This window comes from Akebia trifoliata, chromosome 11 (assembly GCF_017979445.1).
Source record: "Akebia trifoliata isolate Shusen 1 chromosome 11, ASM1797944v1, whole genome shotgun sequence".
Lineage (NCBI taxonomy): Eukaryota > Viridiplantae > Streptophyta > Magnoliopsida > Ranunculales > Lardizabalaceae > Akebia > Akebia trifoliata.
The window spans coordinates 10,823,500-10,838,688 of NC_141385.1; the positions used below are offsets into that span (position 1 = coordinate 10,823,500).

At 33.6% G+C, this 15,189-nt stretch overlaps 1 protein-coding gene across 9 annotated transcripts; it reads left to right on the forward strand.

Annotated features, from left to right (window-relative positions):
- Positions 1-265: 265 nt before the first annotated feature.
- Positions 266-11,237, forward strand: LOC147390889 (Tetratricopeptide repeat (TPR)-like superfamily protein). Of its 9 annotated transcripts, XR_015182869.1 has the most exons (10): positions 266-528; positions 1,406-1,579; positions 2,747-3,020; positions 4,149-4,299; positions 6,449-6,671; positions 6,749-6,840; positions 8,744-8,879; positions 9,355-9,428; positions 9,521-9,686; positions 10,706-10,844. XR_015182869.1 is itself a non-coding variant. In XM_086458643.1 (9 exons), the coding sequence occupies exons 1-9, from the start codon at positions 485-487 to the stop codon at positions 10,954-10,956; spliced, it is 1,665 nt and encodes a 554-aa protein (XP_086314769.1). In that variant the 5' UTR covers positions 281-484; the 3' UTR covers positions 10,957-11,237. The 9 variants fall into 9 exon arrangements, 8 of the variants coding, with proteins under 8 accessions (XP_086314769.1, XP_086314770.1, XP_086314768.1 ...); XM_086458643.1 differs by having other exon boundaries at positions 281-528; positions 1,406-1,567; positions 9,355-9,686; positions 10,706-11,237; XM_086458642.1 differs by having other exon boundaries at positions 283-528; positions 9,355-9,686; positions 10,706-11,237.
- The last annotated feature ends 3,952 nt before the right edge of the window (positions 11,238-15,189 follow it).

Sequence of the window (15,189 nt, forward strand, 5' to 3'; positions counted from 1 at the left end):
GAAAATAATTTTTTTTTTTAAATCATTATGTTATATATATATATATTTACGGTTCGGATTTCGGATTGGTTCGGATTGTTATATTCTTAATCCGGAACCGAACCGAATTAACCGGATTTTTTTTTTTCAAACCGTACCCGAACCGTGGGTGTATTTAATCCGAACCAATCCAATCCAAAAGCTTCGGATTGGTTCGGTTCTCGGATTTATCCAATCCAATGTGCACCCCTACTTGGAAGAGGTTAAATAAGGGGGTATTTAAGTCATTTTGTGTTAGTACCTTTTGAAGACAAGGGTCAAGGCAAGGGGTATGTTATCAGTTTGAGAATAGAGCGTATCCAAAATATTCACCAAAACCATGAGGGGTAAATTCAAATAACGTGAAAATATAAAACCCTGTCTCTCAAATTGAGAGGGTTTAATAATTATCCGAGGCGTAAGTTAGCGTCAACAGAGCATCTTTCTTCAACTCTTCTCTGCTCCAATGGCAGCTTCACTTCTTCTTCCTTCGCCTCCTTATATTAAAAGGTACTATTTTCCTCTCTTTCTTTATTTCTCTGAATTTTCTGGATATTATGGATTTGGTTTCAAGTTTTACTTTCTCTTTCGTCGAATTCGTTCGTTAAAGTGTTTAGTAATAGTTGGTTCGTAACCCTAAGAGCAATGTAGAAATCATGGTTTAAAAACTCGTCCGAGACCGAGATGAATCGTTCAAATTGACCGACTCAATCGGGGTTTGTGTGTGTGTGTGTGTTTTTTTTTAAATATATAAAATATATATATATTTAAATAATTTAAGTATTTAATAACAAGATTTTGTGACTGAGCATCTACTAATTCATCATAAATAAGAAAAAAAAAACAATATTTATTAATAAATAATGTTAAAATGGGTGATACACCCAAAAATGAGATGACTTGGATGAGTCAACTCAGATTTGGTTAGACTTGGAACGACTTTGTTACTCAACGTTAAATCTTGAAAATTTATATTCAAATATCATAAAGATTTGGGTAACATTGATTTATATTGGTTTCAATCATGGAAGAGTTACACTTCGATATCGGAAATTTGAACTTGGTCAGTAGGGAGCTTAAGAGAACTACTACACTGCCAACATTCTAGAATTTGATGAATCAAATTTCCATCTTAGATTATTTTAGCAAAACTTTACAAGAAAATGTAGTTTTTAGTAGAATTGCACGATAGTGGGTCTCATCATTTATGCTTGCTAAGATGTTTTCGGTTTCATTTCAAGACTCACCACTCTTTACTTTCTTGTAGTCACATTTTTTTTGTGTGCATAGTTTGAACTAGTTTATTCTGCGTTGTGTTCTTGTTGAGAAATTGTTTTTTAATTTCAACCATCAGTAATGTTCTCACATTAATATTTATACTTTTCAGGAAGGAACAAGATCACTTTTATATCTATTCAAACCATTTGCAGAAGAGCGTTGTGTATTTCTCTTCTCATCTTCAACACCCAAAATGCATTATCAAGCTTTGCACTATGCCCCATAGATCCGTTTCTCATCTTAGTGCATTAAGATGCTTTACTACAAATGGGTCAGTTAATAGGTGGGATTATCTTTTAATAGGTGGGATTATCTTCACTCCATGTCCTAGGTTCAAACCCCATTGAACCCAACTACATTTGCTAATCACTAACCTTATACGTAGTAAAAAATAATAATAATTGTGAATGATGAGTAATAGCTTATGTTTGACAATAAGGACGTAATGGATAATGGGGTTAAGGTATTCTTTTGGAGATTCCTACAAATTATTTTACTGAAGATTGTGTAAGTTTTCTAGTACTCTTATTTTTTGGAGGTGTTGTATTTGCCATACTTTTAAATCTCAATGCACTGAGTTGCAGCTATAATATAGACTATTTTATTATACTCACTACGGGTGGACACTTTGGGTGGTCCGGTCGATTCTATCGAATTTGGTTTCATCTCTTGAAGAAAGGCTGGAGATATGGAACTTGCAATGATTCTTTTACCATCTGACGAGTCAATTTACCTACTAAAATATCACCCATTTTGACTCAAGATCCCAGCATCACAATTCCCTTTCTGTCAAAATTGTGGGGTAAATGGGACTCTTGGAGTACTTCGAGGATCTAGGTAGTGCTATTTGTCAATGAAAAGCGCCAAGTGTCCTGACAAGCCTAAACTTGTAGGGATATCTACAGTCATCCTTCTACCAGGAATCTGGAATCAAGTTAATATTGTTCAGTCATCTTCTAATTTCTCCATGCAACAACTTGGCTTCTTTATTGATATATTTTTTTTCCATAGTCCTTTTGAAGAGTCATTTCCTGTCAAATATGGGTAATGTTGAGAAAATAGAAAAAATTGGTTCGCGTTGCGGATGCTTATTATTTCTCAACTTTTTCTATAAATAATGACACAGCTTTATGAAGCATCATGGTGCAATGGCTTGGCATTGGGGTCTGAATCATTTGTGGCTGAGGCCAAGTTGACTCAGATGATCCATACTCTAAACCCTAAACTCTTTTTTTTCTGTCTATAAGTTTTCTCTTATCTTCCTTTGGAAACTTCTGAAATGTATATCTGGGATTTTCCGAGGGATTATTAAAAACAATTGATGTGGCTATTTTTTTTTTCTTTTTCTTGATAAGTATGGCTTTTGACAGTGAATCTAAACACATGAAACAGTAAAACACATTGCAAAGCATCTTTAAATGGTAATACTTGGCACATTTACTGTTAGCAGGTCTAAGACATTTCTTGATTGCTCAAGTAACTCCACAGATGCCATGAATGATTTTGAGAGACAGTTGCAGGAATTTTTTGCTGAAGTCAAAACCATGCTTAAGACGGGGAACACAGATGATGCCATCGATCTACTTCAAGCAAATTATGAAGCAGTGAAAGAGCAGATGGATTCTGGGGCTAAAGGCATGGAACAAGCTGCTATGCTTGATGTCATAGCCTTGGGGTACATGAGTATTGGGGACTTCAAGTTTGTTGGGTTTCTGTTGGACATGGTAATTTTATTTTATTTTATTTTAATTTCATATTTCCCACCTTAATTTTTTCATATATTTTTACACTTATAAAATAACAATAATAAATCCTCACCTTAGTTTGGTATTCCAAGTGTCTGGAGATAGTCTTCTGTTCCTTAGTTTATTTACTGTTTCATTCAGTCTTCACGGTCATTGTTTCACTAATAATTACTTCATAATAAATGTCTAAACGTTTTTCCTCCTTGCAATTTGAGATATATAATAATGTAGACTCTGTAGTGAAATAAATAGCACATGTTTATCAAAAAAAAAAAAAAAAAATAGCACATAAGAAGGCACGGACAACCTAAGGGGATCTCGTTAATACATGTTAGAATCAAAATGGAGTGAGGGCTATGTGCCATTTCTCATCTATTCTTAATTCTCTGATAAATGTTGTAGATATAAAAACTCCTGTAAAATGGTTTCTATGATGTAGATGATTTTGCATGTCAGATCCCAAATAAAGAGCCTTAAAATGGACGTGGAGGTTCCTGCAAAAGCTTGAGTCTCTGTTTCCACCTTTCCTTTTGAGCCTTGTGAAAAGTTTCGATAATTAATCTAATCTTTTGCAAGACGTGCTTCTCCATCAGCATGGTTTCATTTATCTTTCTGTTGTTGTCAGTGAAATTGATGCCAATTGGCCATCTTCATTCCTTGTTAGGGAATTTCACAAGATGATCTATGAATTATTTTATTTATTTATTTGATACTTATAATTTTATTCAAAAGAAAACAGGAGGTTGAGATGATCCACCTTGATTACAAAAGAAGAGCCAACTTACACTTCCATTGAACTTAGTAAATCCCATCTAAAACTGAAATATTCAAAAAATACTCCTTGCTTAACTAGCACCCAAAAAAAATAAAATAAAGGCCTCCAATTTTTTCAAGATCAAATCTTGGATTGTCCATTCCTTCCCTTAAAAAATCCTTCTGTTTAGTTACTTACACCTCTCATGTTTTTAAACAATTTCTATGACAATACAAATCAAAATGATATTACTTTGTCATTTTTTTTAGACATGTTGATCTTATTGTTTCTTTTGTTCCCTTCCCTGAAAATGCGTTTTGATGAGCATTTTCATTTTTCATTATGAACAACAGTTGAATGAGATTGTTGGCAATGTAAAGAATGACGAGCCTTTTGTAGATTCAGTGCTGATCCATATGGGAAGTATGTATACAAATCTTCGGAAGTTTGAGGATGCCATACTTGTGTATGGGAGAAGTCTTGAAATTCTCGAGGGTATATTTGGTAAGTACCACTTGAAGTATTTTACCTTGATGCACAATTTTTATTGGGACTTGGTTATTAAAGCTGGCAGACCATATTTTAGGTTTGAAAAGGCATGGTTAATTAAGCTGATGGTATGCCTATGTCTGTAATGTCATACCTGAACGGAAGATAACCCCCAAATCAGCTATGAAAAGAAGAAAGAAACTAAAAATCAATTTTAAGATCAGGTTTAAGTTCTCTTTCTAAGTAAGGTAAATTAACCCAATTGAGTGACCGTTTTTGAAATATAATAAATAAAAATCTAGGATATCCAGATTATTCAATAAGTGTGACCTACCTTTATCGACACAATACAATTCCAGTATTGACACCCTTTGACATTCCATGGGGTGCTTCTACAATACAACGCTCTTTTCCAATTGGACTGTTTGTTATTTTCTTGCCTTCTAACACCTTTGATACGTGAACACATTCTAATTAATTTTATTGTAATCAGCTTTGTACAACAACAACAAAGCCTTATCCCAAAGATTTGGGGTCAGCTAAATGAATTATTTTCCTCCATTCCACTCTATCCATAGCCAAATCTTCTATTGGAAGTGATTTCATTTTGATTCCACTGTCGCCCATCTACATTCTTTTGGGTCTTCCCTCGCTCTTTTAGGACCTTCAACTTAAATATTTCTTCTCACTGGTATTGTAATCGGCCTTCGTTGAACATGCCCAAACCATCTTAGTCGACCTTCTCATAGTTTATCGTCTATTGGAGCTACTCCATTTTCTTGAATGCTTTAAGTTTCTAATTTTATCTTTCATAGTCTTTCCACTCATCATCATCTTAATATCCTTGCTTTTTAGGACCTATAACTTATATTTCTTCTAATTGGTGTTGTACTCGGCCTTCGTTGAACATACATAAGCCATCTTAGTCGACTTTCTCATAGTTTATCTTCTATTGGAGCTACTCTATTTTTTCAAATGTGTAAAGTTTCTAATTTTTTCTTTCATAGTCTTTACTCATCCATCTCAACATCCTCATCTCTGTGCTTAATTTATTAATATGATGCTTCTTTATCACCCACCATTCAGCTCCATAAAGCATAGTTATTCTTACTTACGTCTTACAAAATTTCCTTCTAATTTGGTTATATTTTCTTGTTATGTATCACTCCAGAAGTTCTCCTCCACTGTAACCAGATGGCTCTGAGTTTATGGGGGACATCTTCCTCAATCTCTCCATCCTTTTGTGTAATAGGTTCAAGATAACGAAAGTGGTCACTTTGGTATATTTTTAAACCATCAATTTTTACTAGACATTCCTCCTCCTGGGTGGCGATACTAAATTTACATTCCACATACCCGGTCTTAGTTATTCTTATTTTGCTCAATATTTGTGTTGGCGGTGGCTGATTTTTACACCACCTACCAATCTGATGCGACCCTCTTTCCTTTATCTGGGTTGGGGACCAGCAATGTAGTATAAAGGGGACACTACATTGACGAAGTTAAAAGTGAGACATTAGTGCATGGTATCAAAATTTAACATTGCCGTATATGTATTAGTGTCTTGGATTTCGGGAAATGAAGAGTCGTGTCCCGGTTTGTATCATAGTTGTATTTTGGTTATAAGGACACCGACATGTGTGGTGTTGTATAACATGCATACAAGGTGTCTGTCATACTTATCAAAAAAAGTTGTCTGAAATGACACCTTTGGCTTTGACAAGCCCAAAATGTTGGCATGCCTGTACACTTGTTTCATAATACAGTATTTTAGCTATACTTAACTTAGAAGTTTTTTGTTCCAAAAAAAACATAAAAATAAAACCAAGGAATGAAATATGTGACGTAAAAGAAAACATTTTCATACACAATAACTTAGTACTCTAATATCAAACCATTACTTCCTTAAAAAAACGTCTAACCACAATTGCATATTAGGATGTGTCCATGTGTTGGTATGTGTACTGGCGTTTGATATCAGCTGAAAGCTGAAGCCAGATACTCTGAGTCATCTGCTCTGATTTTTGTAATAATGGTGCTCCATGAGTTGGTGCATCTTAGCAACTTTTTATTGATGTTAATATTCACTACTTATTAAAAAAATGCCAAGTATTTCTCTGAGTGCAGCAATTGAATGATAAATTGTTCACGTCTCATTTTGTAGGTAAGAATAGTCCTTTTCTTATAACACCACTTCTGGGACTGGCAAAAGTTTATACATCTATTAGAAGGGCCTCAAAAGCAGTAGAGATCTACCATCGGGCGGTCAATATCCTGGAAACAAGCAGAGGTGCTGAAAGTGAGGATATTGTAGTGCCTTTATCAGGTCTTGGCAATCTATTACTCAAGGAAGGGAGGGCTGTAGACGCGGAAAATACTTTTAGCAGGTTATTCATCTTCCTTCACGATTATCAAGGGCTTCTAACATGTGCTGAATATCCCTCTTTGATCTTTTTCTTTCTAGAATTTTAAGGATATATGGCAAGTTATACGGAGAAAATGATGGACGAGTTGGAATAGCTATGTGTTCCCTAGCACATGCAAAGTGTGCAAAAGGTTAGTTCTTTTAGTTGGTGTTTGAATACAAAATCTTTCCCTGTCCCATATTTGTGCTTTGCCTAATGGGAAATAATATGGCAGCTTCCTTTTTTACTATAATATACATCATATGTGCACTCTGGATCCTTGTTAGTGATCCCATATTTTGTTTGCAAATTTGACATATTTGCTGTAAAATGTACAATACTACTATATGATTTGAGAAATGTGTTTCTCTAAGCAGAGAAAGACCTTTTTATCAGTTAAAACCAAGATCAAGTGCTCATCAGGTTGTGTATTTTTAAGTAGTTCTTCAGTAAAAGAAAAAACAAAATCTTCTTGTAGCTTCGTGCTTTTTCATATATGGACATAAAATTAGTATTATAAATTTGACAATGCAGCATATTGAAAATGTATAAATACAAAAATATATGTTACATTTACACGATGTTTATTTCTTATCTTCATTTCTTTTAATAAAATTTTTGAGGTAAGAAAATAAAAAATCTGAGTAAAATCCTAATCATCTTTCTTCTACTCAAAATAATCCCTGATGATCCATCTGGGGGGATCTTCTCCCATTGGTGAACCGTTTTTGAATATTTGGCCTAATAGCAAGTGGTTGGTGGCCAAAATAGTAGGAAAGTGATGTAATAAAATTTTTATTTACTTTAAATGACATATTAATATAAATGTTAAAATTTTCCTCTCTTACTCTTTCATATAGTTGCATCTATGTATGTGGAGTGTGGAGTTCTGTTCATCACGTGTGTTAATCCAAATGTTTTTATTGACATGATGAGTTGTGAGTGTTGCGATCATGCTTTCTACCATTTCCTCTAAAATCGGTATGTCGTCCTATGTTTTGATAATAATCCTCTAGAGCTATTTTACAGAACTTCTCAATCTTGGATTAACTTCGATCTTTTAACCGAGTGAAGGTGAAGTTTAGTATCTTGTCCAGAAGAGTGCGATAGATTAAATGGTTGTGATAATCAAATCAGGTTGTCTATCGTGATAGGCACTGTCCTTAGCTGGGCTTTGACCTGTCAAATGGGGATGTGCTGCGGCCATAATTACTTTAGATCGGTGTTTCAATCTTACAAACTGGGATACTTGAGTTCATAGGATAATAGCAATGGTGGTGATGACACCAATTTTTTTTGGTAAAAACAAAACAAAATTTTTGAGGGCAGTTCTGCTATGAAAATCAATTCCAAAGGTGTATTTAATGCACTGATAAAGCCTATACTTTTCTTTCTCGAGCTAAAAGAACAACTGTACAAGGTTGTAATGGGTTGAGACTGACCAGCTTTTGTTAGATTGTGAACGGGCTCAACTTGAGCCCGTGCTTGGACCACTTGCAAACTTCATATAAGGTGAGGATTTTATCCCGAATTCAGTAATCAAGCTGTATGAAGCTCATGTATATCTTTTTCTATATCTTCCGTTCCTTGTTTTATCGATAGAATTTATTTACTGTATTTTTGAATGCTGAAACTGAGTTATACTCAACTTTTCATGTACAATATTGTCCCGTATACCTAATTGTTAAAAAGGTTCTGGACCATCCTATAGGCTGGCCACCTCTTGTATTGCATTGGGTCCAAAAAATCAGTCCAACATCAACAGTTTGACTAACCTTTCTAATTTTGAGTATTTAACAAAGTTATGGTATGTGACTGTCAAAAAGTTTGTTCATTAAAGCATTTGGATTTTTATGATATGGTTTTGCTCTTGTGCAATACAAGCGTGTTATTTCTTTAATGAGGCATGTGCATTGTGTATCACAAGAAAATCAGGTTCATTATATTTATAATGTAAAGATCTTGGTTATACTTAAACATAGTTTGTTAGCCATAAAATTCATGTATTCAATCATTTTCAACATCTTATGTGATTCTCATACTTGTCTTTTCAGGAGACCTGGATGAAGCTATTCAATTATACAAGAAAGGTCTTCAGGTTATTAACGATTCAAAATACATGGCTTTAGATGATGAATTTGTGGAGAAGATTAGGATAGACTTGGCAGAGTTACTTCATATTGCAGGAAGGTAGAGATTTAATTCCTATATCTAATGGAGACTCAGTATTAGGTTATGAGATGTCAATGTGCTTAAATAAACTATACATGTTCTTTGTGCTTTATGTTTATGTGTTGAGGCTTCAATTGCTCTGTTGTCATTGTGGTAATTTATTCGTGTAAAATGCATGAACTTGCCAACTTACCTACCTAAGCAGAAATGGATTATTGATTAGTGGGCATTCTCTATATCATCTCCTGACTATCTGTTTTTAGCTAACAATTATAAATAATTTAAACCATCTGTTTATTTTAGAGAGATTCTATTGCCACACCAACTTCTGCTAATGCCACCCCAATTCATATGTAAATCACCAAATAATTAGCTCACATCTTGGGGTGGCATTAGTAAAAGTTGGTGTAGCAACAGAAGCTCTCTTGTTTTATTTTTTTGTCACATTTGTTCTGGACATCTCACTGTATTTGTGTATTGTGGTTTCTCATAGAGAACGTGAGGGCCGAGAATTATTGGGGGAGTGTTTGCTGATCATTGAGAAGCATAAAGGAAGTGAGCATCCCAGTTCGGTGACCCACCTTTTAAATCTTGCCACATCTTATTCACGTTCAAAGAATTTCGTGGAGGCTGAGCGCTTACTAAGGACATGTTTACAGATCATGAAGAAGGATGTCAAGTTGCAAGATCAATCTATCACCGTACCGATGCTACACCTTGCAGTCACACTCTACCATTTGAAACGAGATGAAGAAGCCGAGGGTCTTGCACTGGAGGCTGTTCGCATCCGTGAGGAGGCATTTGGAAAAGAATCTATCTTAGTTGGTAAGTCTGTTTTATCATGTAAGTTTGGTTTGTTATAGGGCAGATCGGTGACATGAATCCCATTTTTTTTAAGTTGTTTATATGAGAGTTTAAAGGAATCTCTAAAAGAGAATGGCTTTGCAACTAGATGGTAAACCTCACTTCACCTCAGGCTTGCTGTCTGCCATAAATGCCTCCAAATTTTCAAAATCTTTGATATTTTTGAAGTTTTGAAAAGAAAGGGATGAAGAACATAGTGAATGTTTTTGGAGCGCTGTGCTTTCAAATTTACAAAAACTATTCTCACAAGAAATTGATTTTATGTAGTCTTAAAAAAACAGAAAATGTTAAATATCTCGTGTGGTTTTCTTTGCTCAGAAAATCATATGAATGTGGTTTATGTGATTATGTTAATATTCAACGTAATTCACAGGGTATGTTTGTGACACCAAATGTGTTCATGAGTTGGGGCTGTCCATGTCCATGTCCATGCCTCATACAACTCCTTAGGTGGGCTATGGCTTGTATGTTATACCAAACTGACAACAGTAACCACTTGGTGAAAAATTAAAATATATACAAATTAAAGAACATAACTCTTTGATTCAGGTTTGGTGCTACCAATTCAAGTTCTCATTAATACAGGGACAATATGTGTGAATGTCTATGGCACACATTTTAAAATGTAACTTTTTTTTAAAACTTCTGAAAGTTGAAGTTTGTTTGGATTAATTTAAAATAACTATTTTTTAAAAGTAAAAATTTCAACCTTTTAAAAAACAAAAGAAAACTACTTCCTACTTTACACAAGATACTTTCTATCCAAACGGGGCCTCATTTCCTCGGAACTAAAATTTGACAAAATGGCAGTAAGCCTTTGCAGTTCAGAACCCAAGCAGAACTAAACCACTTTCATTTAAATGATTCCTTTTGGTTGTCAAACACAGGGTTCGGTTATAATATTTCCTAAATCAGTTCCTGGAAGGATTCAAATATATCTGATTAACTATTAATGTTGGTGCTTTGTGTTTTTTTGGCAGGCGAAGCTCTCGACTGTTTGGTGTCCATTCAAACCAGACTAGGGAAGGATGATGCGAAGTTACTAACCCTGCTGAAGAGGATTTTGATCATTCAAGAAAAAGAGTTGGGAATAGAGAGTGAGGAGGTGATGGTAACTCTCAAGAAGCTAGTTTTCTACTTAGACAAAATGGGGAGGAGGGATGAGAAATTGCTCCTACAGAGAAGACTGTCCAATCTTAGAACCAAGTACAAACACAGGGTTCAATCTTAAAGAAGGATGGTGCAAGGTGGAACCTGTTTTCGTGTGCGATCAATCCACTTGTATTATAAAGCCACATTTAAATTCTCACCCTTTTGTATTATAAAGCAACTTTTAAATCCTCGATGGTACCCAATGATTATGTGTCCCAAGTTGTCTACCACAGAAAAGAGGAAACCGAATTATTTTGCTTGCTTTTCAATTTTAGTGCATGTTGTAATATTATGTTGATATGTACACACTGATACACGAGTTTCTGAAATGTTAATATCATCATTTGTAGGTTAACTTGATGTAGGATAAGGCCTCGTTTCGTGTAGTTTTGTTTGCTGTAGAAACGCTTTTATGGAATAGCTTCTCTTTGAATCACTTGTATAAGAACAGCGAGTGTGGCATTAACAGTTTAGTGATGGCATTCGGGGAGTCCTGTTTTGGGGTCCAGAAACACATTCAGAAGCTGTCGAGCATTTAGTGAAGGCGGTCGACATAATTTTTTTTGGATATTTCATCATTGGTTTAAAACTCGATAATCATTGACATTTTTGCCTAAAATAGTTTTTTTTAATTGTTATTTTTTATACGATAAGAACTTTATTTATTTATTGCATACTCTGATTCAATCCAAATCCCTGTTGCATCTAATATTCTAAGTTTCTAAAATATTTTGATTTTAAATGTAATGTTCCGATACTATCTGATTGAAAATTGATATTTTCTTGCATATTATGGAATCGCTCATCAGATTAGGATATTGCAGACCCAAAATCAATCTAGTGAGTTAAAAAATTGGATCCTTGTGAAATCAGGTTTTTGTTGGAACCCAAAATCCTCGATCTCAATCCAAAGTTTTTAGATCATGATGGATTTTTGATTTTGGGTCTTATCCCTTCCAACGACAACTCTAAAAATCACCAGGGACAGTTCAATAGAAAGAATCACAAAGCTGATTTTTGATATAGGACTTGTTAGTGTTTTGCCTTCCTCAAAATCAAGAATGAGCGTTTCGGACTCCATCTAATTGAAACGAGTATTTCACCCCTATTTTTTAAACACAACGCCTAATATTTAACGAAAATGATCCTAACCATCCTAACCAATGCTTCAACTAAAGCTGCTGTTGTCGAAAAAAAAGGAAATTATGACTTTATTTTTTTAGGGAGAATTATTTAAAAGGACCCTGATGGAGGGACTTTTTTTCTAAATATTCCCTAAGTTTTGGGTGGTCTCTTAATAGTCCATTTAGTAAACTTTTCTTTTCTTAACAGTCTCTTGACCTCATCTTCCACATTTGTCACGAATGAATGCCCTAACTATTCGAAGTCATCATTTTCATCCAAAAAATTGGTTTTTTGGCATTTCAATCAAGTTTCGGAGATTCCATTCCATTGGAAAGAATTTAAGAAGGAAGAATAAGCCATTTTCAAGGGTTTTACAAATATTTAAAAAATGTATGTAAAAAACTATGATTTTTTTCATAGTTTTTGAATGAAAATCGATCAAGAAGGTTGAAACATCTAAACAAGTAGTTATCTCAAATTTTTAGTCGATCTTTCCATGTATTTTAGTAAAAAAAACTCGAAAATTAAAATGGGTGGATTTTACCAGTGTCGAATTCGCCATTTTATTGATTGTCAAAAACTGGTGAACTAGACAATAAATAAAAAATGTCAAGCTCAACAATAAGTAAAAAGTGGTGAACTCAAAAATAAATAGTGGTGAGTTCGACAATAAAAATTGTGAACTCGACAATAAATAAAAAAGTGTCGAGTTTGACCATAAATAAAAAGTGGTGAACTCGATAATAAATAAAAAAAATGGTGAGTTCACCAATAATGTAGACCATTAAGAGATAAAAAAAGTTTACTACATGTCCTATCAGGCTACCACGCAAAACTTAAGGACTATTTAGAAATAAATCCTTCCGTTAGGATCCTTTAAGTAATTTTCCCTTTTTTGTAACTTCCTATGATCAATTTCGGTGAGTGTTTTTCTTTCTCAACACAAAAATTAACTGTTTTTCACCGGTGGACTCTTAAAAGCAACTACCATAAGTTATGGAAAATCAGAATATCATGAACCAAAGAATTCTTATACCTTACATCATAGACCATGTGAAAGATGAATTTTAATAATTTTAAGTTAATGGTTGGAAATTAATGTTTTTGACAAGAGAAATGGTAGCCCCACCCTCTTACTAAAGAGCGTTGGCATTAACTCTCTACAACGTGACGACACGTCAATAGAAAAAATAGTCAGATTTTTTTCGTCTCTGAATTTTTGTGAATATTTGAAATACCCATGTTATTTTCAAGGGAAAATTACTTAAATGATCCCGGCGGAGGGATTTCTTTTTAAATAGTTCCTAAGTTTTGGAATGTAGTTTTGTAGTCCATTTAGTAAACCTTTCTTTTCTTAATGGTCCCTCAACCTCATCTCACCTTCTAATGTTTTGAAATACCCAACCTACTTTTTCTCATCTTTTTCACGTACTTAGGTTTTCCAATGATGATTGAGATCAATTCTGACTATTTTTAGCCATGAATGATGAAGGGAGAGTGATATATTTTTTATTTTGAACATTTAGATGTATTTTCGATTTATTTCAAAGATTTATAATAAAATATGAAGTTAAGATTATAATTTTTTTGAAGATTTCATCGTAACTTTTGATCTAATTGTCAATTTCACAACTAAAATATATGCTTTTTAGGTATTTAGAGAGGATCTATCTGGTATTGTAGTCGAAAAAATAAAAAATCTTGATTACATTTACAATGTTGAGATTATTTTTTATTGTTGACTTTGACATTTTTTAAAAATTGTCAAATTTAACTATAGAAGGCGGTGAGCTCGGCATTGTAAACAAATTTTAGAATCTCAACTTCGTTATTCATTTTTTGTTATAAATCTTTGAAAAATAAAAAAAATACGTCTAAATGTTCAAAATTAAAAGTATAATGTTTTCACTTGTCATTCACGATAAAAAATTATCAGAAATAATTACAATCCTGATTGGAAAACTAAAGTATGTGAAGAAGAGAAAAATGGTAGTTTGGGTATTTCAAAAACATTAATAAATAAAAAGTTTATTTAATAGATTATCAAGTTACCATCCAAAACTTAGGGAGTATTTAAAAGAAACCCCTCCTCCGGGTTCCTTTTAAGTAGTTTTTCCTATTTTCAAACTAGTGACTTACCCTCAAGTCTTGTATTTTAATGAAAATTGATTTAAAAAAAACCCTTTATTTTTATTTTCTAAAGTACTTTGAGATACCTCATATTTTCAGACAAGTCACAAGTCCCTTGACCCCAATCTTCTCTTATAGACTGCTAAAAATGATTTTTAATTCTTTATTTTTCTTTCCAAAACCAGTCCTCTTCAACCTCTTGAATAAGATGATGACGATGATAACAATGACGAGACGATGAATGATGATGAGGCTGATGACGACGAAGACGGCATGCCCCTTGACCTCAGTCTTGATCTCGTGTACTAATGAAATTGATCTTTTATTTTTCTTATCAAACCTATGACTCACATTTTCAAACAAGTCACATGTCCCTTGACCTTAGTCTTCTCTTATAGACTAATGAAAAATGATCTAAAATCCCTCGATTTTTCTTTCCAAATGGTCATCTTCAACCTCCTGAATAAGATGATGACGACGATGTCGATGATGATGACGACAACAATGATCATCATCACCATAACATCATCATAATCAAGAGGTGGAAGATGACTATTTGAAAAAAAACAAAAAATGAAAGGATTTTAGATCATTTTTCATTGATTTATAAAAGGAGACCGAAGTCAAAGAGACATGTTAGTAGAGTCTAGAGAGCTGGAGTATTGGATAGTCATATTGGCAGTCCATGCGGGCCAAACAATCCTTAGTAAGGTTTTAAATCAATCTTAGAATTCTTTTTATGAATATAAAGGGATATCCATGACATTCACACAAAATTGCATAACTAAAACAAAATAAATGAAAGAGAGCTTCTATTAACATACCAAATTTTACTTAGGAAGAATTTTCATTTCATGCTTTGAATATGATGAAATTCCGAGTTTGGTACACTGTTCATTTTAATTTTCAAAACATGCATTCGTCATTTTTATGACCTATGAACTTGTGAGTTAGTCACTTTTAATATCTACAAATACATAGACAAATCAGCGAATTCATCAATTATAAAAGTGACGAATTCACTTGAAAAACATGTTTTGGGAATTAAAATGAACAA